Genomic DNA, 27,908 nt, shown 5'->3' on the forward strand with positions numbered 1-27,908 from the left:
TCAGTTGGCAAAAAGATAGCGCGACAATCACGCTGACGTCGCTGCACTGTCAAAATGTTGACTGAGTGGCGGCGCCGACGCGTTCGCACGTGGTGTTCCTTTGAAAACCGCCGCAAACGACGCGCATGCGTTTGTGACGCCATTCTCGTTCTTGTAGCCGTTTTTATCAACGCTGCTATCGCCTGCACCGCACTGTCTTCCTGTCATGACCACCGTAATGCAAGCTCGGAGCAAACTCGTGTGCCCGAGAAGCTCGGGCCATCATAGCACCCCTGGTGATACAATCGGAGCTTATTAGAGCAGGAGCAGTAAACAGTGCGGCGGTCTCTGACTGCTCAGCACGTCCTGTCATCCAGAAATCCGGCGGGCATTTTAGGGAACACTGAACAAATTGAGAATCGCTTGGGCTTCCTGGTTGCGGAACAACTTGGGGAAAATAAACTGAATCAATAACTGAGACTTAAAGGGCCCCTAAACAACCTCCGAAAGTACAAAGAATGTGCGCGTTATTCTCTCCAGGCGTTTCCCGTTTATATCGGCACAATTGGTGACGCCGGCAGTCCGTTCACGTGACGTCATGAGGCTATAACCTCTCGATTGGCCCTTATACGAAGGACATCATTTGTGAATTGTCTCCTAGCATGCTTTGCCATGCAGTCGCACGCCCGTTCTGCCTTGTCTCTCATGACAATCGTGCGTGATTAACTGATTCCACTCCGTTTTTGTAAATTGTTTGTGCGGACAGACAGCAGGAGCCGAAGGAAAATATGGTCTTTCCTTCTGCTCCTGCTGCTTGTCCGCTCATACAATTTACAAAATGTTGCACCAACTGGCCCAGCATACCACCATTTTGATTTCACTGCATTTTGTGCGTTTTCGACTGCGTAATTTATTTATTCATAATACCTCAAAGGTTCCGCATGGGACATTACATGAGGGGTGGGCGAACGAAAAAACTGGCTGGTCAGGTTAGATTTCATGACTTGAAAGATGGTCTTCAATGGCAGCTTTGAAATGAGCAGTGTCGGTGATGAGGGCGATACCTGATGGAAGGGCATTCCATTCTCCAGCAGTATGCAGGAAAAATGAACGTTGATAGGTGGTCGTATGTGCACGTGGTAGATACACAGCATTTCGGTGCGAGTGGCGAGAGTGGCGAGAGTAAGCGCAGGTAGCAGCGTGTAGCCGAAAACCGCAAAATCCTGATTGGCTCACTGCTTCGCGCGTACATGATCCACGTGTTTCATGAAGAAATACGAGGCGAGGAGGAAATTGTGCCTGTATACAGCAAGAGCATGCAGCGAAGGCGAGAAAGAAAGTACTCTCTGGTCTAGGTTTATGGGCCCCTTAACCACAAAATAATATTTACTTAGGGCTCCCTTGGACACTGATTCATGATTATTAAACTCGGCCGGGTCACTCAAATTCACATTAACAGTTCTGGGACCCACTCGTGCGGAGACGTTTACTTATGGGCTCTTCTGAGTCTGAGTGCGTCGACTCGTGAGCCAGTTCGCTGGCCTATTGCGACGGGCTCGACTCCGAAGGGTTCTTTCCATTCTGGAACAGTATCCTTTTCTCTACACGAAAACAAGTAGCCGACGTTAAATAGTAATTTGCGGTCGTAAAAAACTCTGGTCACGTTTTTGTTGCCAACGTTTCCAAGAGAACAAACCAACCAAACAAACCGCGTCGTGCTTAATCTGCATGCTGGCTATACCCCGCAGGCTACGTTCTGCTTGCTCAGTAAAACACTGTGGCCGAGGCCGTCCCACGGGAAAGTTGGCTGTAGTGATTATCTATAATCCTTTCCCATCCTTCTCGTCTCTCCAATTAGGCCCTTCGGCCATCGTTAATAGAAACAAAAATATACTCAATCACTCGCTGGTTGACAAGGACAGCAGCACAATGTTATAGCAACGCAAAAACTGTTCACGTCTTAAGCGTGCGTGACCCCGTCGTCGACGGCTCCTTGACGGTAATCACGAAGTGTTCCTTGTCGAAAGGCTCCGCCCATTAGCAATACTCGCGGCTTTATTCTTAACGTGTCCCCGGAGACTCATTTCCTTTCTACTCTCTTTCTTTTAAGGAAAAATGGGTGACATTAAAGCAGAAAGAAAATGGCACAGGCTCATTAACGAGTGCATCAGCGACCACCACCTTGTGATTGGAAATCGATCGACAGAAATGAAAATTAAGAACAGAAAATTACGTGGCTTAGAAAACCCTTAGATTTTGTGCGGGGCATTGTTCTTTAACTCGCAAAGAAAAACAGACGCTCTACGTTGGAGAACAAAGAGACAGGGAAGATGGAGCTAGATTAAAAATGTCAGCGGCAACTTTCTTGTTCTCTGATGATACTAAATCGATGAAGGTTCTCGTAGGAGGCATTAAAAACACGTTCACATAACCTGGTTTGTGATCAGTTTGGCGGCTCTCTCAGTCAGGATGCCGCAGCCCGTGCCCGGTCCACCAGACGTCGCTGAACCTCCAAGCTCGGCAACCTTAGCACTGCCTCGCGCGTTTTTTCTACAGCTAGTAGCAATTCTGAAGCTTCATCCTTTGTGTTTTTGTCGTGGTGCAAGCACACGAATACCATGTGTTGGAGTTTGACCGGCACATCGAATAATCGGCATATGTATGAGAATGGTGTCGGATGTATCCGGTGCATGACAATTTCATGGGCGTAGGTATTGGTTTTTGATCTGCGGAGGGCTGTGACTTCTTCCGTGCTTATTTTTGTTTGTGCTAATGGATATTATGAGTATTTGTGTGACTTAGGAAACAAACCCAGCTGTTGTGGTTATTTAAAGGAGTACTGACACAATTCTTTGCTTTTTTTTTTGTAATGCGAAAGCAATATATGCATCTTGAAGGGGAAAATCCGGCGAGCATCCGGCGTTAACATCGGATGGCAACGAAACCCAAGTGACCAAGTGATGACGTCACGTTTCAATGTCAAGTAAAACCAATGTGGCCCACGCCCAAGAAATTGACTTTGGCCAATTTGAAAACAGAGTTCACCCATTCTCAAAATTTGGGCGGCCCACGTCCGAAATTGAATTTTCCCGATTCGAGCCCAACACCACGTGGTCATGTCATGTGACATACTCACCCGACGAAGTGAGAAACTTGAGTTGCAAGGTCACGCGACCAAGCGATGCCGTCATGTGACAATGCCACGTGGCTTGGACGTCTAAATAGTATGGTGTCGATACAGTCGACTGGCTGCGGCGTGTTTCCATATTCTAAAGAGCGCACTAGCGGAACTTCCTGTTGACACCAAATGCGCGAGAGCCGCGTGACCTGGTAGACAATGTCCCGTATGACGTCATACCCCCCCCCCCCCCCAGTAAAATTTGAATGAAAGGCAGTGCGGGCTCCTCTGATTAAATTTTCCCTGCATAATTTTCTACATCTAAGCAAAACGATATATAATTCCTTGAATGCGTAAACGTTATGCACACCTTTAAGGTGGCTGCTTCCAAATGAGCGCCTAATGCAGCACGGCTTCTTTGTCATCTCTATACGTGATGAAAATTGGAGGCAGTGGTGACAAATCACTGTTGCACACGCCTGTCAGCCTGCATGGTACAGTGACTATACGGACCAAGATCTGCCGAAATCTGCAAACACGACGCATAAATTATTCCTTCCTCTTTGACAGCGAATATAAAGTTTGGTCCGCGGCTGCTCTTTCTGCTGCTGCCCTCTGACCAGTGTTTTATGCGTTACAAAAAAAGTAACTAAATATGTTACTCGTTACGCTAAAGAAAAGGGAACGCGTTACCGCCCTGCGTTACCAATAAAAAAGAGTTAACGCGCTACCGTTACCGTTACTGAAAAAAGTAACGGACGTTACTTCCGCCGTTACTCCATAGCCAGAAATCTTTATCAGTGTGCCTTCGCCTCAAGAACCTACAATAGCTACTTTATAAAACTCATATTTATTTATCACGTTAAAGTTGTCGCCCAAACAAAAATGTAACCCCAAATGCTGATAAAACGAGAATAATTTGCACAAATTTGCTATATCTTCGTAGTACTATAGTGGCCTAAAGTTGCCTGTAGAGTTACGTGTGATGGCTTTTCCGTGGCACACGGGGTAGCTCTTTTTCGGAACGGGTCATTAAACAAAGTAATCGATTTCATCATCAACGCTCTCCGAAATGAAAATATCACTGAACAAACTTGCAGTAAGTATGACAGCGTACTTCTGCTACCAAAATCAATGCGCAGATTTTGTAGCAATAAAGGAATGTTTAAATGGCATAAATGCAGAAAAAAGTATTTGCGCACATAAACAAGTTTCTTTTTTGCAATTTGACCTGTATAATTGCCGCAAATATTTCCACTGCGTGCGTGAAAGTGCTCAAGATCAGCCTCGCTTGCTCAGGAGTTCAATAACCAGAAACGTCGGCGCAGTTGCAAACCTCAAGGAGCAAAACTAATTTTGAATACGAAGTTTATAGACAGTGCTAGAGTAGTAGGGGAACAGTTTTCTAATGTAACTACAAACCGCTGATTAAAAGCAACAGCCGCCTTTCAAAGCTTTTATCGGACAGCTTGACTCGCTTATTAGCGAATACGTCCGCACCTACGCTAAATACGAGCTCGCCGGACGCACTATATATGGCACTTCTGTATTCACTTTCAGGAAGAGCTGGTGAAGGCGCGGAGAGTTTTCCTTGAGCCCGCTCATGGCGAAGCCATGCGGCACCAAAGGCGGACAGTCGCTCATCGTAAGTTGGCGATTATGTTCAGAAGGGATTCGTGAAGAAATCATCCTCCGTTGTGCTGGAGCTCACACCGAGTCTTACATGTCCGCAAGCCGAGCAGATCTCGACAGCTCGCTTTTGACGGTTACGAGGACCGCATACATTTCGCTTCATCGACAATCAACGACAACTTGAACCTCAATAGCAAGGTAGCCGAAATTATAGCAAATCCATTCATGAAATTTCGGCGATTTTCTCTCCACTGCGATTTCTCCCGCGCAAAAAAGGACCCGCCCATGCGATGCTGCTTTGTCAATGCATGCTTGGCGGGCCGACAGCAGTCCGCCGCAGCGGCAAAATAACGTCGGGGCGAGCTCTGAGAAAGGCACTCCTACAAGACGAATGAATTTTGTGTAAGACTGCGAGTATAACTGGAATTAAACGTAACGAGTAACGTGACACCTCACGTTAGCGAAAAATGGTAACGAAAGTACGTTACCCGTTATAGTTCCGAAACAGTAAGGTTACTGTCTGGAATCGTGGGGTGTGACGTACAACACTTATCTAAAAACTCTTGAACGACTTCAAAAGCGTACACTGAAAATCATAAGCCAAGGTGAATCAGTAGGTAGTATTTTCCAATCACAACGCATTCTCTCGGTTCCGATGTTGCGCGACTACAAAATTGCCGTTTCAGTAAATAACATAATTAATAGAAATTCACCTTTGCCTGCTGATCTTTTTTCAATTCCTAAACGCAATACGCGACATGCTTCGAATGGTAATTTCAATCTGCCCAAATGTTTTAATGTTTACGGAGAAAGACTAATACAATTTAATGGAACAAAAATATGGAACACGGTCCCCCTAGAGATTAAAACGGCACGTAATTTCAGCATGGCATGTAAATCATTTTTTCTGTGGAGTCAAGACATGTAAGCATGTGTGTGTTTGATTCGATTTTCATTGTATTGTTCTTTTTTAATAAGTGCCTATGTATAGCAAGCTAGTTGCAAGCTAATAAGTATGCATGTCTGCAGGAAAAAATGTATTACTTTGTTGTCTGTATTTATATGATTGCTTTTGTTTGGTTGTCTGTATTTATATGATTGCTTTTGTTTGGTTTTTCAAAGCTGACCTGTACATTTTTTTTTATGTTGCACATTGTATTGGACCGGCCACTAGCCACTTTAGGCTATCGGTCCAAATAATCCCTGTAATCGTATATATCTATTCATGAAAATAAAGTTTTCTTTCTTCTTCTTCTTCTTAAAAAAAAAAAAAAAAAAAAAAAAAAAAAAAAAAGGTACGTTACTTAGTTACTGAAAAAAGTAACGCGTTACCGGTAACGCCGTTACTTGTAACGCGTTACCGCCAACACTGCCTCTGACTAGTCGCTCACATCCGCTTTAGGGGCATCGGCTGTCGCTTCTGTGTAAATGTGCAGCGCCCTGCGTCCTTCTCACCGTCCTTTCTGTATTCTCGCTCAAAGTTTTCGACAAGGCGATCACAACGCTGCTTCAACTATACTGTACGAAGCCACGCATCGTTGCGTTTGCAGTGAGTACAGCGAGATAAGGTAGCACATAAAAAGTTATTTACGATACCGAGAATCACGCAGAGACCAGTGGGGCACTTGATAGCTTCTACTTGCGTATGTGACACGGATGTGCAATGATTTATAGGAAATGATAGGTGCTGGGGGGGGGGGGGTGTAGGTGGTGACGAGTCGCATATATTAGAGTACAATATCATCGCCCCCAATTGAAGCTCGCGAACACACACACACACACACATAATCCAAAGTTTCAAAAATTGTAACACTCTTAAACAAGTGCTGTAAGTGTACATTGCATATTCTTTAAAATGTGCGCATCATGGATCTTACCAACGTTCGTCAGTGGCCACCTTGACACAATGGCGCAGCTGGTAACGAAGCTGCTGACCGTATTCCACACTCACCGCTAGGGATCAGACGAATGAAGAAGGCTTCTCGGGGCGCCTTGAGACAGATGAAGCAGACAGCACGCCCCTTGGTCATTTCCGCCAAGTTCACTTGGGAGAAGTTAGCGTGACTAAAGGACTAGACCAAACTGATGCCCCACCTCTATCGGTCATCGCAAAATTCCCCATGGAATTCCAAAAGAGGACTTATTAGGTCATCGCCACGTACGCCCTGCTATGTTCTGGGCGACATTGACAATTATTTGTTAGAACCTTAAAAATCGGGCAGCTAACGTTTTGGTGCGAAATTCGCTAAATTATCATTCCTAAACCACTGCCAATTCCGCTAATACAGTATACATGTATATGTAGCTGCATCGCAGTCCTATCTGCAACATCCGGGCTAGTCGCCACAAATTTGTATCGCTGGAAAATATGCCCAAGAAATGTAATGAGGTCGGGGCGAAAGATGATGTATATATAGCGATGCAAGGACAACAATATTCGCAGGTGTTATAGCCAAGGCGTTGCGTTTCGTATTCAGTGAAATTGCCCAAATATCTTTCCATCGCGTGGGTGCGCAATACGCATGGTTCTTGCTGCTGCTGTGCATCTAGGATAAATATATATATATATATATATATATATATATATATATATATATATATATATATATATATATATATATATATATATATATATATATATATATATATATATATATATATATATATACCTCTGACCAAAATATAAAAATCATACGCTGTAGGAAAGTTCTATGTATATTTGTGGGAGTCGTATCTATTTACAACCTGTGTTTTTTTTTTCATTAGTAAGTAGTAAATAATTTCGGTTAACTTTATTTAGCCCCCTTTTAAATCACTACTTCAATCGGTAAAATATTAAACTTAATTTGTTGTTTGCGTTAAACAACGCCGGAATCATGCATTCATTTTGTGGTGAAATCTGCCCTCCTTTTTTTTCCGAGAAAAGACAGGAGCCCGCGAAACACGCCAAATATGAAATGGACACACGCTCGCGCAACTCTGCTCAAACGCTTTCAAACGCTTCCGAGAGCTACAAGTAGAACAAGCACAAGGAGCCACAAGTAGAAACAAGAGCCACGAGTAAAAGACTAGTGCTCCTTCCGAGAAAAAAAAATAGTCACATTGCGAGCGTTCGCCAAAGAAAACGTTGTTACCTACCGCATTTTTTTTTAAATCCCGACGCATGCCGCGGTCCTTATATAATACGGTGCTGCCCGTGTGATTGCCAACCTTGTTTTGATTCTATTTTAGCATGGCCTAAACGGGTAAGGACTGAGAAATGAACGCAGGACAAGTGCTGTTCATGCCTAGTTGAAAATTGGAAGTGAGCCATCGTGCAGGTCATTTACACAATGAGTCATCTCAAATTTCCAACACGCCAGCTTGACCATCGTTCTACAGTTTTTCTTTGACATTAAGGCTAACACATGCTATCTGCAAACCGATAAAACGGAGCTCACAACCAAAGTCAGTCATTCTTGAAGGTTGTGTGTGTGTTCAGAAAATGCAAAAATCAATGTCGTTTTTTATTTGTTACGAGGACTTCGGCCAGCGGTGGTACCACTGTGAGGCTAGCAGTGGCGCCTCCCGGAGTAGCCGCGTTATGCATTGTGTAGTAGTTGACAAGAGCTAGACATGCGAGGGATGACTCACGAGGCAACTGCGAGGGCTTCCTGCGCATGTAGCACTGGAGCACGGTGCAGAGTCCCTGGCGGAAGTTATTGTTGAAGCCTCCATAGATGATCGGATTCAGCAAGCTGTTGGAGTAAGCGATGTAGGTCGCCACTGACGACGCCTCGGTGAACCAGTCCGGCATCTGAAAATGAAGCAAATCGACGTATGTGGATTCCACGTACGTCGTGAACGCGAAATTTCTGCGCAATGATTTCGTCACCTTCCTGCGAAATCGGTGACTCGGTTTACGTCGTCTACAAAGCCTTTAACTCATGGGACTGCGTGGCAAGCTTTCTTGCAGGTCGGCGTCCAGTGAGCTTTTTATGAACTCATTTATGGCTATCCATCGCAATACTGAGCTCAACAGTATGCTGGGAGCTGGGCACTCTTGTGTTTCTGACATGCTAACCCAGATTCGTCAGCTCCTATTTGTTCTAAATCCATTCTTATCGCTGCTTCGGTACTAGAATTACAACGCACTATGGAAGAAGTTCGAACCATTTACGCTCAGGCTGCTGTCAAGCGATGGAATGGAAGAAGTCCGACACGGGTGTCGGAAGGCTCAACATTTTACGAGAGACGCGCATACCTCCTTGTCCCGTTGTTTCGAGTCTCCGAACTGCGAATAGAGCACGATAACCTGGAGCGGCATCCAGCAGATGACGAAGGCGATGAGGACCGTGCACACCATTGTGATCACCTGTAAAGTTCAAACAAAAAAAAAATGAAGCAGTCACTCACAAATTCATCGAATAGTGAACGCTGCGGACAAACAGGTCGTTCACTCGCGGACAAATTAGGATGACGTCATAGCGTTTATTGGCGCAAGGGCCAAGTGTGGCCAAGGAGCGTCAAGCATGTGAATTTTAAGATGGCCGTGACCAGCGATATATCGCGAAAAATGTAATTTGGTTGTATGGATGCCTAAAAACAATCGACACAGGAGTGCATAAAATAAATATATACAGATAAAAAGTATCACAATGAGAAGTGAGCAGAACTATGGCTATAAGATGTATTCCAAAGTGATCATGAGCAAGAATAAAGTCGCGTGTATCTGGCACTAATGCCTCATCAAGGTCCTTGAGGCCAAGGGATGGGAGGCCAGTGCGTTTTTTTTTATTGAAATAGAAAATAAATGAAGGAGTTGTTGTCATCATTGCTTGGTGACGGCTACCGCTTTCCACATAGTTGTTAGCATAACAAAATAAATAAATAAATAATATATATATATATATATATATATATATATATATATATATATATATATATATATATATATATATATATATATATACACACACAGTCCTACAAGTTCAAGAACTCAGTAGCCATCGCAAATATTAGTGTCTTCAAAAAAAAAAAAAAAACGCTGGAGCACTTCCATTGCTTTATGGTTTATCCTAGTCGGCCATGGGCCTAGTATTTTCGCTAAGGAAAACGTTCGCTCAGAGTCCAGCGTGTGAAGTTCCTGTTCGAGTCGCTGTCTTTGTGTGTCGTGCTTGGGACAGTCGAGCAACAGATGGTGCACATCCTCGTCGTCGTGGCCGCACGAACGTGTTGACGATGATGATCGATGTATCCAAAATAAGAAGTGTTTTGTGTAAGCGGTTCCGAGTCTTAGGCGATGAATGAGTGTGCCGATACGTCTTGGGAGTTGGGGGTCTAAATGGCACTCAAGGTTAGGGTCAACAGCGTACAAGATCGATTCCTTTGTGCTGTCTGGGAACCAGGTGGATAAACATAATTCACGTTTTGTTCTTCGTAAAATTCCGTTTATGTCACATTGGGATACAGGAATGAGGCGGGTTTGTGCGTAATGATGAGCGCCTTTCGCCAACTCATCTGCCATTTCATTTTCCTTGATTCCGCAGTGACTGGGAACCCACTGAAATGCCACGTGATGACCTGACTTCGTAGCTTCTGAAAGCTTTTTCAAGATCGCGTATACTATACGTATATCTATTTTTTCTGAAGTCGCATTTTCCACACACGCAAGAGCCGCCAGGGTATCCGTGATTACGACCCACCTTCTGGGCGTCGTTGACAGTTTAATAAAGCCGATGGCTAGCAAGCTACAAGCTCCGATGTTGTTGAAGAGGAAAGATGACCCAGCCGACATGCATGTTCCTCATGTAACTCCGGAGTGATGAATGCCGATGTCGCAGTCTCTTTGTTGACGGAGCCATCAGTGTACACGTGAGTGTAGCCTTGGTACCTGTCAAACAGGTGATGTGAGGCCAACTGTAGAGCGGCAATGGCTGGTACGTCATGTTTACTACGAAGTCCTTCTATTGACGTTTCAATAGTTGGTAGCTCTAGCAACCAGGGCGGATAGTTCAAGTCATGTGGCCAATGTGTCGACGCAGGAAGCCGTGAAATGTACTGTTGGTACACACGGTGTATTTTCGTGCCGGGACGGTTCTCAATTTGCGATGCTTTAAAATGACTTTAACGATGCCTGCTATAAGGCCGTGCTACAGTACGCTTGAATATAGACATGAAAACTACGTTCTTCTAAAAATGCCAACAGTGATTCATATTTAAAGATAGGTTCTCCGCCGATGAATATGTAAGGAGGAGTGGAGTATGCTGCCGGAATGGCAATGAAGAATGCTTTCTTCCTGTTAGCTTCGAGCTGAGGACATTGCAGCAGGATGTGAAGCACGGTAAGTGGCTCGTGACATTTAGGACAAATTGGTGGGTCACCACAAGACCACAGGTACAAGTGTGTGTTCTGTGGGTGCCCTATCCTGAGTTTGCAGCCTGTTACTTAAGCATGCCGGTATTTTGATATCAGTGGCCAATTTCCTATACTCCATCTCAGAAGCTACCATCAGAACTGTGGAGGCTACACGGCCCCTCATGATGTATTCACCCGAGCAGCATCGTCCGCTTAGCGTCCCCGCGGCCATACAGTTTCCTACAATATTGAGAAACTCTATGCTCGCGGCGTCTGCAGGTAGGCATTGGGCGAGTGAAGCGAGCAGACAGCGCAGCTGGAAGAAAAACAACACGGCTGCGCCCGTCGACGCAGGTGCCCACCGCCTCGAGTTTATCACGCCGTCGTCGTGCGCTGTGTGGCCCGTAAGTTCAACTGACTCTTCTCTTTACTTTAGATTTATGTTCTGACGCTTCGACAGCAATGTATTCGTGATTATAATGCGCTATTTCTAAGAACCATAATGCATCAATAATGCAATGGTTGCTGTCAGCGCAGTGGGCCAGTAGCAAGCACAAGTTCGGATCGAAGCGGGCGGTCGCGTCTGCGTGGGTGCTACCATGTTGATTTGTAACCACAGTTACCGGCGGTTACTGATACAAATAATTAAATGAGTTCGACGTAAATGCGAAGAAGAAAAAAGCATATCACATATCGATATGACGTAACACACGCCAGACAAACGCAAATGTGTCAGCTCTGCCAATTTTACGGTAACTATATCTCGAACTATGTTTTGCTGCGCAAGCATGTGGCTTGCTTACATACACCCTGAAGCTTTGGCAGTGCTGAACGGCAGTGGTGAGATGGAGTGTAGATGCGTTTTGATAACATGTAACTTAATGCGTGTTTCTGTGTCCAGTAAGTGCTGCCTGTAATTAATGAGCTTTCTCCTTATGAAACGCTTCAGGTAAATGGCCAGGACAACTACAGAGGAGTATCGGCCTACTCTCGCCATCTCTGCGCTAGCTTCTTCTGCGAGTATGTTACCATATATGCCTCTGTGTTAAAGGGGCCCTGCAAAACTTTTTCAGCATGGTCGGAAAACGCTGCCGATCGGTAGTCGAGGCTCCTGGGAACACGCGAGCCAAACATTGTAGCGCAGTACGCTGCCTCAAATTTACAATTCATTTTCAAAGTACGGTAGAAATCGTTCCCTCTTCTTTCTACAAATGATGCCATATACCCAAATGATTGCGCCATATACCCAAACTTTAGGCCACTGGCTGACTTGAGCATCGTGCGCTGCATAGTTAACGCGACCGCCGCGAGAGGCCGCCACGTGCCCGCGCGCGTGCTCGCGATCACACTGAAAGCAAGCTGCGCGTTCGAAGAAAAAAAAGTGCTCAAGGTCATGACACACGTGTGACGTAACCTCTTTCTCCCGTGCCATCTCTCCCTGCTTAGCTTTCAGCGCGTTCGTCGGGACGAGAGAAGGGAGGAAGCAATTACAGTGCGCGACAAATCTCTGTAACTGGGCTCGGATAGTTGACCAATTCTAAAAATTTTTGCGGCAGTCGATTCGTGAGGCAATAAACTCCTTTAATAAAAAAAGTGCGTATGCTATACACATGACTGAATATAGGTCAACAACTTCTTACGCAAGATTTCTTGGACAGAAGACGAAACGGACACGGACAGGCGCAACTTCTCGCGCCTGTCCTTGTCTGTTTCGTCCTCGTCCTCTGTGCAGCTCCGGCAGCGGAGTCAGCACGAACATTCCCTTCTATGCCGCACTGAGCTGGTAGCCACTGCAGTGCTACATCGTGGTGTAGCTCATGAGCATTACTGCCAGGCGCCTGATGTTCAGGACTAGTTGGTCTTGCGTACGTGGTGATTTCAGGGACTGCAGCGCGGCTCGTGAGTCGGAGAAAATCACCCAAGAGTCGGGTCTCTGATCTTTGATATGTGCAAGCGCCCTCCGCAGTGAAGCCAGCTCAGTGGCACGTTATTTAATACTGGATTATCTTGTTTTCTGCAACGTCTTCAAATATTTTAGTACACTTAGAGAATCAGTAATTATGATGGCATTTTCTATCTTTGTTTTTCCGGTATGGTTCACAGCCAATAATATTTTGTATGATTCAGCTGCGAATAGTGCATAATGTTCGATTCAGTAAAGTTGGGACACGCGCCGCGGTGGTCTAGTGGTTATGGTGCTCGACTGCGGACTCGCAGGTCGCGGGATCGAACCCCGGTCGCGGCGGCCGCATTTTCGATGGAGGCTAAAATGCTTGAAGCCCGTGTACTTAGACTTAGGTGATCGAAATTTCCGGAGCTCTCCACTGCGGCGTCTCCCATAATCATATTGTGGTTTTGGGACGCTAAACCCCAATAAATATATTATAGTAAAGTTGGGACCGAGTACTGCATATGATACACCGGATTTTGATTTTGTTTGCGTTATTATAGAGCTCTTCGCAGGAATATTTGAACCGGAGTTGAAAAAATTCATGCGGATGTGTGCCTTTGGGGAATCTTTTTGTGATCTCCATAAAGGGTCTGTCGCAGTGAATCATCTGTCATAGCCACAGTGAAAACAGCTTCTCAGGAGCCATTATATGTTGCTCCAGAAGAGGGACGTCCATATCATCGGAGAACCTTCTGCCGCGGTTTGAGATAGGCTCACTCGTTGCAGAACGGTTCTGATATAAAGTTCTACTTGTGGTATCGTTCGTGGTTTTACGAGAGTGATGTTCAGAGTCTGCATTTACCCTGAGAAAATACGCAAGGCTGAAGTATGACTTTTAAAGGAGTAGGCACCACTCGTTCGCCTCCACATAGAGGATCTCCGTCGGATTCGCGCTGAAGCCATAGGCCGAAAGGCGAGTACACACATTGTTAATACGACGGAACATTTTCAAGGCGCTGGGTGAGGCAGACTGGCGCATTACGGCGCTGTAGTCAGGGCGTGGGCGTGTGAGGTTTTTGTATAAACTCAGACGGCATCTTCTGTCACTACCCTTAATAACTACTACCCATAATGACGTATTTTTGTTACTACATCACGAATTTCAAGGTTTTCTCAAAACGACGACACAAATAAATGAGACTGCTCCAGAATTCGCCGCTCAAGCAACTACCCTGAATGCTAATTAAATATAATTCTTTGATTAGGCTTTCTAAATGTCTCCTCATTACAGACCCAGCAAGGAAACCTTGCCTTCGGATATCTCTTGACAAACACCACGCTAATTTAAAAATAGAGGCTACAAAGAAAACAGAGAGAGCAAAGATATACCTTCTATATTTATTAAATGAAGATATTAAGCCTGCCTGTTTAAAGTCTTTCTTCCAAGACTCACCTGACTGTGTTATTGCACGGTCTGAACACAGACTTGATTTGGTGTAAGCATTTGCGTAGAGAGAGAGAGAGAGAGAGAGAATAACTTTATTGGTTCGATCCGGCAAAGCAGGGGAGGGGATAGGGATGGAGACTCTTGCGTGCCCGCTTGCCCTACGGAGGCGGGGGCCGTACTAGAATTAATGAAATGAAAGGAACCGAGCTTCGAGCTATAGAAGTTGGTGGCATGCCGCCATGCAAAATGAAGCCTGAGATGTAGAGATGAGAAACGTGGCGTCTTGGGGGAAACGCCACCTTTTATGTAAAGTGCGCCTTTGCTAAGCTGCAATTGTGAAAGCTCGTTCAGTGTCGTAAGTTTCGCAAACGTTTCAGACTTCAGAGTCGCCTTTGACGGGGCTGTTCCTTTTATTATTTTCGCAAGTCATAATTGCAACTTTGTGCACCTCTAAAATTGGCAGAAATCTCCTAACTTAATCGTTAATTAGCTCACGCGTACTTTCGTAAAATCGGAAGCCCCCTCCCGACTTAATCGCGCACTAACTTACGCTTCAGAGCGCCGCTTCACGGCGACAATGATTTGTATTGTATAGTTCTTTCCGGGTACGTATACACTCATTGCTTCGCAGTGATTACTGTCCACATACGTACGTTAGTGAATATTCCGGCAGCAAAATAAGAGCCTTCTCTGTACCTCGCAACAGGACTGCAGCACAATTGGTCCTCATGTCTCGTCAAGCCGCCCACAGTTCATCTTTCCTTTCCGTGTACACAGTTAGAAACGTGTTCAACCAATCAGGCAACAGAAACGGGCGTAATATCTAACTACCATTTCAACAACGCGCGCTCAGAGTCAGCTTTTTCAAATTAGTGCGCAGCACCTCTCTTGTTCCTTTCTTTGCCTCGCACTTAATCCGCGACGCATCTTATAGGCCGCTGAGAACGGCTGGGGAGAACTTGTTGCTTAAGTTGCCTCTCTCAAATTGTTACGTGAACGTAGAACCAATTAGGCGGACCGTCCAGTTGGTTCACGCCGCGTTACTAAAAAAAAATGGCGCCGAGGAACTGCTTAATTATAACTCGGTCTGACGTTGAGGCGGCCTAAGTAGTGCAGCCCAACAAGCAGCGTCAGGAAGCCGCTCTTTCGCAGCAGTTGGGCGCAAATTAAGTGTCTCCCTCCCCCTCTTACCCTCGCCATCTTCCCCGTCCGTTCTCTTTTCTATCTCCGGGCAACGTATAAGCCACCTCGCTCGCATCAACAGAGCGCTCGCGCACATGTAGATATATAGCGACGCGCGACCGAGCAACTCAATGCCCTCGAAGTTCAGCGCAGTGTCAGGTTTTCTTTTTTTTTGGCGCGCACTTGGGCTTATACCCGCGGTGCCGGCGCTGCTGTGCTGTGCTAATCTTAACAGTAATGGGGATTTAACTAATGAAAGAGCAGCTTTCGTTTTTAACGTGCACGTGCTGCTTTTCGCGCTAAGGCATTATCATGCTTTTATACCTTCGTTATCATGCTTTTATACCTTCGCTGCGAAAGCTTCATTTCAGTGCCACGATAAGGCGCCCGCAGTGTTTGTATGTTCACTACTTCGCTTCGCCCGATCATTGCTCGTATGTGCTGAGCCCTACGACACTTTCTAACTGCCTGTCCGTATCCCATAGTATAACAACGTAATTGTGCACAAAGAGGTACATGGAGGTCATATTCCTGCTGACGGTATCGAGTTCAGAAGCAGCGAGTACGTGTTCCGTATATGGTAAAACACTGCAGTGGCTAACATTATCGAGCAAAAGTCTTGATCTCAATCATACGGTGTTAGTTAGAAGGTTAAAATAGCTACTGCGTGAGAATAAGTAAAAGAGTTCACGTACAGTTACTTTATTGAAAGGAAGTTAATAGGGGCGTGCGAATACCAATTTTTTCGAATACGAATCGAATACGAATATCCACCTTCGAATATCGAATCGAATATCGAATATCAAAGGAAAAATGCCTCCACAGTAACGATATTTTATTTAACATGTAGCTATTTGAAAAAAAAAAAGTATTAACAGCCTGACTGGCAACACAACATACACTGCTATCTCCAGAACACAATGTCCAGGCTAGCACAATGCACATCACAACACAAGCAAATATCACGGCACAATGAAAGTAATGAATACATGTTATCATGAAGAAATATGGGTTGCTCCACATGATCAGCCAGCAGGCGCCCCCTTGTAACAGAGACAACCCCCCCCCCCCTGCCACTGAAAAGGCACGCTCGCTTGGAACAGAAGTGGCTGCTATAGGGAGGTACATGGGGCAAAGCTTTGCCTGACTGGGGTATCTGAACAGTCCGCCACCAGTCACGTGGGTCACTGTCTTTCTTCAGAAGTGGTCCCGCATAGTGAACGAGTGGTAGCGCGGCACGTTACGGCCGCATAATATTGAAAATGTACGGTTACATGATCGCCAACAGCGCTGCACGTCGGAGATGCACCAGCAATAAATCATACGTATTGGGGCGCTCGTCGCAGGCAGATATCGTGCCTCCGTGTACTTACGATGTTTATCGCTCCTCTCGGCAACGTTTTTAGCGATACGAACGCAGCAGAAATGTGGAAGACGAGTTATTTTATGCATGATAATCGAATCGCATATTCGAATTTTTCGAATATTCGGAGTTATCGAATATTCGAAACTTTTCGAATACACGATTTTCGAATCGAATACGAATACTTCGAATGTAATATTCGACGAATATTCGAAACTTTCGAATATTCGCACACCCCTAGAAGTTAATAAACGACACCCTGTGAAAGCTGCAAAATTTTGAGCATGAAGAAAAGCTTGGTAAACCTGCACACGTACGAGTGCTCGCTTGAGATAAGCACCGGCATCGAACCTGTATTCACGAGCTTATTAATGAGATGATCAATACAAGGTCCGATTAATGACATGAGTATTGTTAATTAATTTTGGAAAGCACCCATGAACAGCTCTAGGCTTTCGTTAGAGTGCACTTTTGTTGCACGTAGAACAGAATGAGAAAACAAAACACAAAATCCAAAGAAAGGCTAAGGTCGAGGGCGCGGGTTCGATTCCCGGCCACGGCGGCCGCATTTCGATGGGGTCGAAATGCAAAGGACACACGTGTATATATAAACCTCAGGCGGTCGAAATTATTCCGGAGTCCTCCATTACGGCGTGCCTCATAATCATATCGTGGTTTTGGCGTGTAAAGCCCCAGTAATTATTTTTATTATTTTATTAAACCCGAAGAGACAGTCGTGCAGGAATGCAACAAAAAAAAAAACTGAAAAGAAAAACTTGGAGGACCCTTGTGCTTCGCCTTCAAGAGTAGAAGACGATAGCGTAAACGGGCCCCTTGCGCATCGCCTTCTCGATTGCTAGTCTAGCTTCGCTTCTCGGTGCGTGTCTCAACCAAGCCGCAAGGAAACGAACGTCTTTGCGCGTAACATTGGCCGTTTCAAACTATCCTAGAACGCCTTGTGCAAGTACAGTTGCGCAGTGCCCACTACACCATAATTATTTTGCGAATCAGCGAAGGGCCCACTATACGCGTCCCTAGGGCAACAAGCTTACCTACGCAGCTGCTCACTTTCCTGATGCTTTTGCTGCTGATGATGATTAAATATGTCTGAGCGCTTTGTAATAGGGGGGGGGGGGGGGGCTTAGAACACCCACGCGTTGTGCAATTCACATGCTCTGACGCCTGGTACGATTCTACGCTTCTGCTACGCATGCGTTAAGACGACTCCTCCCACTATATGACATTCATATAATGTTTCTTTTTTTTTTCGAAGCAGCTTCGAGCATTGGAGTGGATCTGTGGTAGAACGCCTGCTTGCCACGCAGGCTGCCTGGGTTCGATTCTCACTCAAACTGAAGACTTTTCTTATTTATTTTATTCTCATCTTTCTCGATTATTTGGTCACGAACAACGCTGATTTTTTTGTCACTGCCAACGGTGCTGGCGCCGACACCGGAATTTCTGTGAAACGGGCTCTTTAACAACGCAAACGCGTTAAAACTTGCTCAGCTTGAACTGAGTCGCGCAAGCCTGGGGCACAGCAGAGCTGGTCTGCACTAGGCTGGTTCTGGATTGACTAGGCACACGTGCATTCACACGCCGATGCACGAAGTGTTCACGAGATCACATTGTAAATCATGAATATTGGCTAGGTATAGATCAGATTGGATTGAGTGTCGCTTGGCAATAAGAGAACCCAGTAGCTTAATTAATTAAAATCTCTTTCATGTCTTTGTTTTTTTTTATTTATTTATTTCAATCTGTATCTATTTCTTTCTCCCTCTTTCTATCTTTTTTCGATTTCTTCCCTTTCTCTCTCTCTCTCTCTCTCCATGTTTCTCACTTCCTCTTTCTTTCCTTTTCTTTGTTTCTCTCTCCTTCTTCCTTTCTTTCTCTTTCTGTCTTGATCTCTGTTTTTTTTTTCATGTCTTTTTTGTGTCTGTTTCTTTCCATCTGTTTCTCTTTCTGCCACTTTCTTTCTTTGTTTATTAATCTTTCTTGCTGTTTGTTAATCCCCCAGTGTAGGGTAGTCCACCGGAAGTTTTTCTGGTTAACCTCCGTGCCTACTACTTCCTTCCTTCCTTCCTTCCTTCCTTCCTTCCTTCCTTCCTTCCTTCCTTCCTTCCTTCCTTCCTTCCTTCCTTCCTTCCTTCCTTCCTTCCTTCCTTCCTTCCTCTTTCTTCCCTTTCTTTCTATCTACTTCTGTCTTTCTCTCCCTCTTTCTGTCTCTCTGTACTCGTTCTCTCGCCCATCCATGTTATTGCATCCCACGCCGGACAAATCGGCGCAGCGGCACAGCACGTGCCGGGCGCACGTGTTCGGAGAGCGAATCAGAACATGAAGAAGATGACGAAGAGAGCGCGCGCCGCGATGATGATGATCGTTTCTTGTCTACAAAGTAGAAACAGCGCAAAAAGACGGTACCACAAGAAGAAGAACGACACAGTTCTTCTTCCTGCGGTACTGCCTTTTTGCCCCGCTTGTGCCATGAAGATAAACCAACTTGCCCGGTTTTGCACGCTGTTGCAGTTCATTTCTTGTCTACATCGCGAAACGGACAAACGGTGGTCTTAATAGCTCTGCTGTAAAAACATTTCGGGGGTGAAGGAGGGGGGGGGGGATTACTCAAGATTAGAAATCGGACAAAAAGCAAATACAAGAGCTAAAAATGTCAATACTATATAACGCAAGATGTTTCGTTGTGCACTACAATCCGTGTAATGGCGTTCGGGGTATAAGCTGAATTTACATAGAAGATGCTGGAATAACGCAAATTAGGGCAAGGCAAGCAGAAGGATATAATGCGAGTGAGCTATGCGCAGATTTTTGGCCATCACACTTCCGATTTGAGTATATAGGAAGAAATAAAGCTGACAGCAACTACTGCGATCCATATTCGCTTGTAGCACACAATATTTGCTGAGTAATTCGAATGTAATCAACGTGAAAGCTTTTATTTCACCGAGAGCATGAAGGAGCGCACGTGCGACATCACTCACAGTTAATATCTAGCGTCGCGTTACCCCTTGTATTATCACTGTTCTACTGTTCTGGCTCGATCCTTCAAGGCACGTCTGCGAATGTGATGCCTGCAGGCGAGAGACGCGTAGTAAATGTAGGGTAAGGTGATAGTAGGGTAGCGGTAAAGCAAGGAAAGGGAGGAAGGCCTATATTGTTCAATTAAGATTTCCCAGGTCACGCTTTTTTTCAAACGGATCATAAAATGTGCTTAGGAAGCGGAAATGGTGGGCTATTCCGAGTACAGCTAGAGCATGTGAATTTCTATTCCCCAGGGATAGTGGACCGCTGGATAGATGGATGAATGCTATGAGCGCCCCCTTTATAACGGGGCGGTGACGAGTGTGTCACCAGGCTCAACAAATAAAAATAAACTTTCTCCTTTTTTTTAATGGTGGCCTAATGCCTCTACTTCAATTAAATCTATGTTACTACAGAAAAATAGAACAAAAACAGTAGGTTCACAGCCCAGTTCTCTGCCCTTTACGGGAGAATGTCCCTATTTCCCCCGCTATTTATTTTTGTCCTTTCTCTTTAATCTTCTGCCACCAATACTCTAACCGTCTCTTATTTATTTCTATCGCGGGTGTGTTCAGCTTTCTATTGTTGTCCCTAAAACTCAAGGCTTCATGTAGGCTCATGCCCAAACGTACACCTGGGTGGATATCTCCACATTCAATCAGAACATTCTCCATCGTTTCCTTATCTTCCCCACAGCATGGGAACTGTTCTTCTTCGTTACTGAATCTCGCTTTATAACTACCCGTTCTGAGGCAACCCGATCTCGCTTCAAACAGTAAAGCGCTTCCCCTTGAATTATCGTAAAATGCCTCCCTCCTTATTTCGTTTTTGCCCTTTCGGTAGTTAGAGCAGGTTTCTTCTCCATAGCTGCCGTCCGGTGAATCCTCTCCGCCTCTCTGACTTTTCGCTTAACGCTCTTTGTTGCCATATCGCTTACACTACCAGCCGTATATTTACTAGTAAGCCTCCTAGTTCTTTTTCTCCACTGTGTGTCAACGCTCTTCCTATACAAATAACGGAACACCTTCTCTGCCTATCTACTATCTCATATTCCTGAGCCTCTCTTTCGAACGTTATTTCGCTCTGGGCTTCCCTCGCCTCAAAATTTGCCCATCCCATAACGCCCTTCACAGGCTCATTTGCCGTATTCCCGTGAGCACCCAACGCGAGGCGTCCCACAGTCATTTGATTGACATCCATTCCTGATTGTACCTCTGACCTCATGCACACTACTGAGTACCCAAAAGTATGCCCCGGAATCGTGAAACCTTTGGTCGGATTGGTTGCAAAGACAAGATAGGGACAGGATAGGGATGACGCCAAACAACGGGACAAGATGGGCCCAGGTTTAACCCGTAGCATTTAAAAGAAACGGATGAAACAGCCTTCAAAACTGCGTTTACTGCAAGGTCCCTATCCTGTCTTGACAACCAATCTGACCAATGTTCCAGTAAACGGCACGGCGACAGCCGTAAGCAAATCTACGACTCGCATTACAGCGAAAATTGCTGCCCTCCATTCGTTTCTGTTACACCGGGACGTGTGCCGTCGTGTTACCTTTGCCGCTTTCCTGTCGTCGCGACGTCATTTACTGACGATGAGTCTCACCCTCACTATATGGTGACAAAACGAGAAATTTTGAGCCCCTGGTGATCGACCTAAGCCCAAGGCAGAACCCTTAGCTGGACGCGCTGGACGTCAACTTGCAATTGTTTTTCTGTTCAAATAGGTCAAAGCTGAACGAAAACTAAACTATCAACATGAGGCACTATGATAGGTTCAAGCCCGAATACTACGCCATATTTCTGTTTCAGATGCCTCGTTCATGTGATGTCATTGAAATTTCGACCCCAGAGTTCATCCCATCACCCAAAGCAATCTGCTTAAAGTTTTCAGTCTTCATAAATTGCGTGATTACAGTATATCTTTCAGTTACTCAGAAGAGCAAAATACATCCGTCCAACAAGGGCATCTCTTTAGTTCATGAGGCAATGGTCTATGGTCCCAGCTGACGGATGTAGGCAAGATAACCATGTATTGTTTTCGTGCCATAAGTAAGGCGCATGAGCCGGACCGTACTCACATTTGTTGGTAACTTAGCTGTCAATGTCACCACTTTTTAATGCCAGCTTCCCGCGTCACGGCTAAGCACTCAGTGTGTTTCCTGCCATCGTCTGCGGCACCAGGGCTAGCACGGTTTCAGGGTCAGGTGCCCTCCCATATTTCGCTCTTATATCCCCGACAAATTTAAAATTCAACTTTTTGTAAATAGTCTCGCTTCGAAGGAGCCACTAGACACTCAAAAAATGACAGATGTAGAGTACACTATAGCTGAACTGAATCTTGATCAAGGCCCCGCGGCAATTTGTTTTCTACAGATCGATACGAATGATGGCGCCAGGGCGCCGTGCTTCATTGATTTCCATTAAGACTGATTAATGTGTTCGTGCAGTAATGTAAGTTATATGTAATAGTTTGTTTGACCGGCTCATTCACGAGGCACTAACCTCGTGCAATCTATCAATGCAGCGCTCGACGCCATACGTTACTGCCGGAATAAACGCGTTTGCTTGTTTTTTTCATAAAGCCAAAATGAAAGTGCACATTGCAGGAGGTTAGGCAAATGCACTAGGGTGAGATAAATAAGCCTTCGTTCCCGGCTTCCCTAGTGCAGCTGGCTCAGCATTACACAGAAAGAAGCACTCGAAACGTTTGCAACTTCTTTGCAAGTACTGCTCTTCTTCTTCACATTTTTTGTTACGTGTATATAACGAGACGCTGACGCCATGTAGAATGGCGGCACGTCTCCGCAAACTTCATTTATGGGAAAGAGTGCAGGCGAGACTTAGCAACAACCAAGGAACTGGCGGATGCCTCAGGAACGCGCAAGCACAGCCAGATCTTTCTCATGCGACTCACTAAAGGCTTTCTCCTGAGTTCCCTGGAAAGCCCATTTTATTGTTATGGCAATGATAGTACGCCCCCCCCCCCCCTCCCCGCTCCCGCACACTGTACGTACACTCTATATACTGCTGAGCTGTTGTGTTTATGCTCTCGTCTGAACAGTAAAGGGTCAAGCTAGGGTTGTGCAACATTTCACTGGTTACTAAATAACGCAGACACGGTTTACCATCGCTGCTATGTCGACATGCAACTACTGCAACGTCACTGGCAAAGCCACTACACTGAAACACCTGTGGTATAGCTGCCAGTGCTCTGTACCCTGTACTCAGCAGGAGTTTCCTTGCTCGCCGCGTGGCGCCGTAATGTGGCACCCGTGTACGGTTTGAACACCGTCCGAAAAGTTCAAGCGCAGTGCTAGAACTTCTCGATTCCACAGCCATTATGTTAGCAATTCAACAATACTCGTCTGATTGGTGAACTTAAAAAAGAAGCACTGAAAACGCGTCGATTAAACTAGATTCGCGGGTTTCACGTGCCAAAACTACGATATCATTATGAGGCACGTCGTAGTGGGGAACTCCGAATTAGTTTTGACCACCTGGGGTTCTTTAACCTGCACCCATATCTAAGTACAGAACAGTTTTTTTTTTTATTTAGACCCCATCGAAGTGCAGCTGCCGTGGTCGGGAATCAAACCCGCGTCCTCGAGCTTAGCAGTGCAATACTTCAGCAGCTAAGCTTCCACGGTGGGCGAAATTTTCATCTATTAACGAGGCTAGGTGATTCGGGTGCGCGTAGCTTTATCGTTGCCATCGTCCTCTTCGGAGCGCGTTGCGCAGAGCTTATGTATAGCACTTACTGGAATGTATGACAGTCCTGCAAGCGATATATGTGTACATACTCGTATATCTAGCAGTCATTCCTGGCGAAAGCATACTGATACGGTAAAGGCTAATTGTCTCCGGAAACTGTTTGTCTTCAGACCATCAACAAAGTTTTCTACATCTACTATGCGCCTTCCGGCGTATACTACAATAATCCGCCTAACTTTAAAATGCGCAGTAATAATGTGGGACCCCAACACATATATGTACAAAAAATGAGAATGAACCTAAATAGAAAGTTCACAGATTTATTCATAATTCTCACGGCCTAACAGTGTTGCGAATCTCCTTCAACATAGCTACTTCCTTTGCATTGAAAAATAAAATCGTATTACCCGACTGAGGTTATTTGTTCAGTGAATAAAAGGGAACTACAATGTTGGCGCTTCGCTCATTTTCGTTAGGCTACTGGCTATGCTACCCGTCATGAGCACTTCCTAGCAATAACCTGGTTAACACCACATTACATCTGCTTTAAATATTCGTAGATCGCAAGAATAACGGTTGACTAGAATAACCTAAAGTTGTAACAAAGGATGCTTCATCACGGTTTAAAAAGTGCACCTTCAACCTTAACTTCTTATACACGTTTTACATATACCGATTGTGTGTCTTATTCATAGGTCGGCAAAAAAAGCGTGGGAATCACTTAGACTCACTGAAGAAATATATTTTGCGCTTAGAGCTCACTCGGACTCAGATTTACCAATATTTTTCTCAACCGGATTCACTCAGACTCAGACTCACTAAAATTTTTACAACCGGACTCACCAGGCAGTCTGATCAAGATTTTCCTCAACCGGACTCACTCGGACTCCGGCTCACTAAAATTCTTCTCAACCGAACTCACTCAGGCTCAAACGCACTAAACTACTACTCACCCAAACTCACTCAGACTCAGGCTCACAGCCCGACCTGAGTCTGGGTGTAGTCTGAGTGAGTCAACTCATGAGTGAGTTTGCCGACCTACGGTCTTGTTTGTTCTTGTTTTTCTTTTGCATGCTCTATTGTAGTTCAGAATAATGTAATATAGTGCTTTCTGAGCAGTTGCGCTTGCCATAACTGTTCTTTTCGCTTGTATGTTTCCCACTCCGAAGCTATCTTGTGTACGATCGAGATATCTAGAAAACACACCACGTATTGTGCCACTGTTCTCGATTTGAGACACGCACACAGAGGCAATAAATGTCCAGTGCACCACTAAGACGACTATGTGACTTTATGCACACTGGGCGTAAAGACACAACTTGAGCACCTCGCCCAACGATCGTCAGCCCAAAAGTCACCCAAAACAATTTCATTTCTGTAGTAGCTGGCTGGTGCAAGCGCCTTTTCCTGCGTGGCATGGTCCGTGCATGAGCTCTGTCTTTTCTTCGTTTCCCTTTTCCGTTCGCACACACATAAGGGGTAAGGTGAGGAAGGTGCGTGTGACGTGTGTGTATCTTCCCGCCTGCTTCTTCTCTCCGCTTTTCCTTCTATCTTTCTTTCCCCTAGTGTAGGGTAGCATACTGGATGTAATTCTGGTTAACCTTTCTGCTTTTCTCTCATGTATCGCTCTCTCTCTCTCTCCTTTTCTGATTTCACAGAGTAGGGTAGCCAACTAGATGCTTTCTTTGTTTAATACTCGTATGCCTGCATTCCACCCTTCATATGAGCTAATCTCTCTCTGATCGCTTCACACGTCGCAATATCGGCCCCATAATTCGACGTCTCGCATAGAACGCTCACTGACATGCAGAAGTTGCACACATCTCTTCTATTTACAGGCAAACAGCGATACCCACGCGCTCTGCCTATGGCTGCTCGGTGGCCACTAGATCGTCCACACGCATCGTTATCATTACGACACGTAACGACATTACAGAAACCCCCCGTTTGGTGGCGATAACAATGGCAACCGCGATTCCGCCGCTTGCTCTCATCCTGTCGGCAGTGTCGGGGCCTCGTTGTGCGGCGACGTAGTGCCAGCCCGCCGGAAAGCTCACCTCCCGGCCCACGGCGGACCTGCCCCCATCAGCGGACAGAGTGTCGCACTTATCTGACACCGCGTCAGGGGCTCGGTCAGGCGAGTTTTGACAAGGTAAGCCCGAATGGCCTACCACGCGTTAGCCTAATCGCCGACAGAGAGCGCGCGCTAAGCGCGCAGGATCTAGGCAGCGCTCCGAAGAGCGCAGTTGGGCCGCGAGAGATGCGCGCCATCGACCACGGACTCGGCTGCGGCAGGAGGCGTCGCTCCCTGCACCCTGCCTCAGAGTGGCCGTCACTGTTTCTGTCAGGCTCTGGCCACATTGTGACGCCGAAAAAACAAAAGACGAATACCAAATGCAGCAAATAGTTGATCCCGCGCTCTTTTGTAAGATGCACCCTCCACCCGAGCAAAGCTCAAGAAGGGGTAGTGGGAGAAGCGCCTGTCACAGGAAAGGTTTGTGAGGGTAACTGGAGAAGCGCCTCTCGTGTGCTACCTTGTGCGCGAAAGGTGGGGTATGCCGAGGATTAAAATAAATAAGCAAGAGAGACGTGAGTTACGTGAGCACACAGGCCAGGAAGCCTGCCACATGCAGCGAATCTGCTACCCGATGCCGTTGTCCTTCAAGAACGAAGCGGCGCCTCTACATCCTTTTATTATCGACGAGCGCCAAGTGATGGCGACTGCGAAATCAACCGGAGAGCCACTTAGCGCCTCCCGGAGCGAACAGCGCAACCGCTTAATAGCACGCGGTGCTATTAGACGGCGTGTGCGGTGCGGATTCCCGCAACAGATATCCAAGGTCTTCGGCGCTCCCGAATAGACTTGGTTGCCGTGGGTAACGAAATAAACGCCAGATGAATGGAGCAGCGAGAATTGTGTAACCATGCAACTTGCTCTTTCCCGTTTTTGCTCGTCACCAGGCTAGCTCTTACACTAATCAAGTTCGCACGTCACCGCGAGATGGTGGCAAACACCGTACCGCGATTTTTATATGAAGAAGTGCTGCAGTAATTGTATAGACGGGCAAAAAATAGTGTCATTGTTTGCAAAAAATGAATCAAAAGAGGAAACTAAGATGCATTTTTCCTACAATAAAAATTTTTGAAGTATGAGTCCTATGATATTCGTTGCGCATACTTAAGCCTCATTAGTACGTACTCGAGGAATCGTCAGTCCTGTTGCAGTATAGTTAATAATATAGCGTTGTCACGGCAAATTAATAACAACGGTATACCCCAAGCGTACTCGTGAGACCTTCATTATCTTGTCTTTATGGCATATACCAACAATGTGCACACCCAGCTATCTATCAAACGAATACATTCCGTGCGCAGACGAAACTAATATATACAACACAGTCAATACGAAAGTTAACCTTTACGAAACATTTATTAAAGGTCAATAACAACCATATACGCAACTGGGTTCAATATAATGCCCGTCAAGCAAACCAAGCTAAAAGCAACCGCTTATCATTGCTGTGAAAAACGCCCGATTAACGAGCACTGAACTTCTAAACTTGAACAGTTGTTCTCTGCGAAGAGTTAACACGACAGAAAATTTTTTTGGCGGTTGATCGCGACAACCAGCTACAATGAGGAGCAACACTTTTCGAAACTAAGAAAATCACAATCATTAATAAATTGCGTAATACATTCTTGTTACATACACTTCGAACTCTATCTATGAGCTACACGCATTCGCACACTACATACGCAATTACAGCAATGAGGAATTCGTGTGCCTCACCGCCTTAACAATCCGTTGCCACCGCGCTAAGTTCGCCACTTCGAGCTATGCTCTAAATAAACAGAATGGGCGCGGTTAGATTCGCTTACATCACGCGTAATATGCTACCGTGAAAGATTGCATTCATTACCGTCATCTGGTTCGCAAAAAGTTATTTTATGCATTTCAGTAAAAATGACATATCTATAGAGGACCCCAAAGGAGAGAGAACCTTTTACTGAAAGGCAGAGAATTTAGCTGGCAGAGACATCGCTGACATGCTACTCTGCGTAGGAAAGGCAAGTGGGGATAGAAAGACAGGAGGTATCAAAAGAAGTATCAACAGATAAAAGAAATATAAAAATCAGGCACCGAGGCATCTAACTCCTAGGCGATGACGTGACGGTGGTACAGTCCTTTATTGTGTGCATCGTC

General features: G+C 45.5%; 1 protein-coding gene across 1 annotated transcript in view; it reads right to left on the bottom strand.

Moving 5' to 3' along the window:
• The window catches only part of LOC119379083 (substance-K receptor), a 441,935-nt gene that overhangs the window by 385,300 nt on the left and 28,727 nt on the right, over positions 1-27,908 (bottom strand). Inside the window, exons 3-4 of the mRNA XM_037648255.2 lie at positions 8,973-9,083; positions 8,363-8,525 (exon numbers count right to left, since the gene is read on the bottom strand). Of these exons, the coding sequence (XP_037504183.2) occupies positions 8,363-8,525; positions 8,973-9,083 (274 nt within the window). The remainder of the gene's footprint in view (positions 1-8,362; positions 8,526-8,972; positions 9,084-27,908) is intronic.

Source organism: Rhipicephalus sanguineus, chromosome 1, assembly GCF_013339695.2.
Source record: "Rhipicephalus sanguineus isolate Rsan-2018 chromosome 1, BIME_Rsan_1.4, whole genome shotgun sequence".
NCBI lineage: Eukaryota > Metazoa > Arthropoda > Arachnida > Ixodida > Ixodidae > Rhipicephalus > Rhipicephalus sanguineus.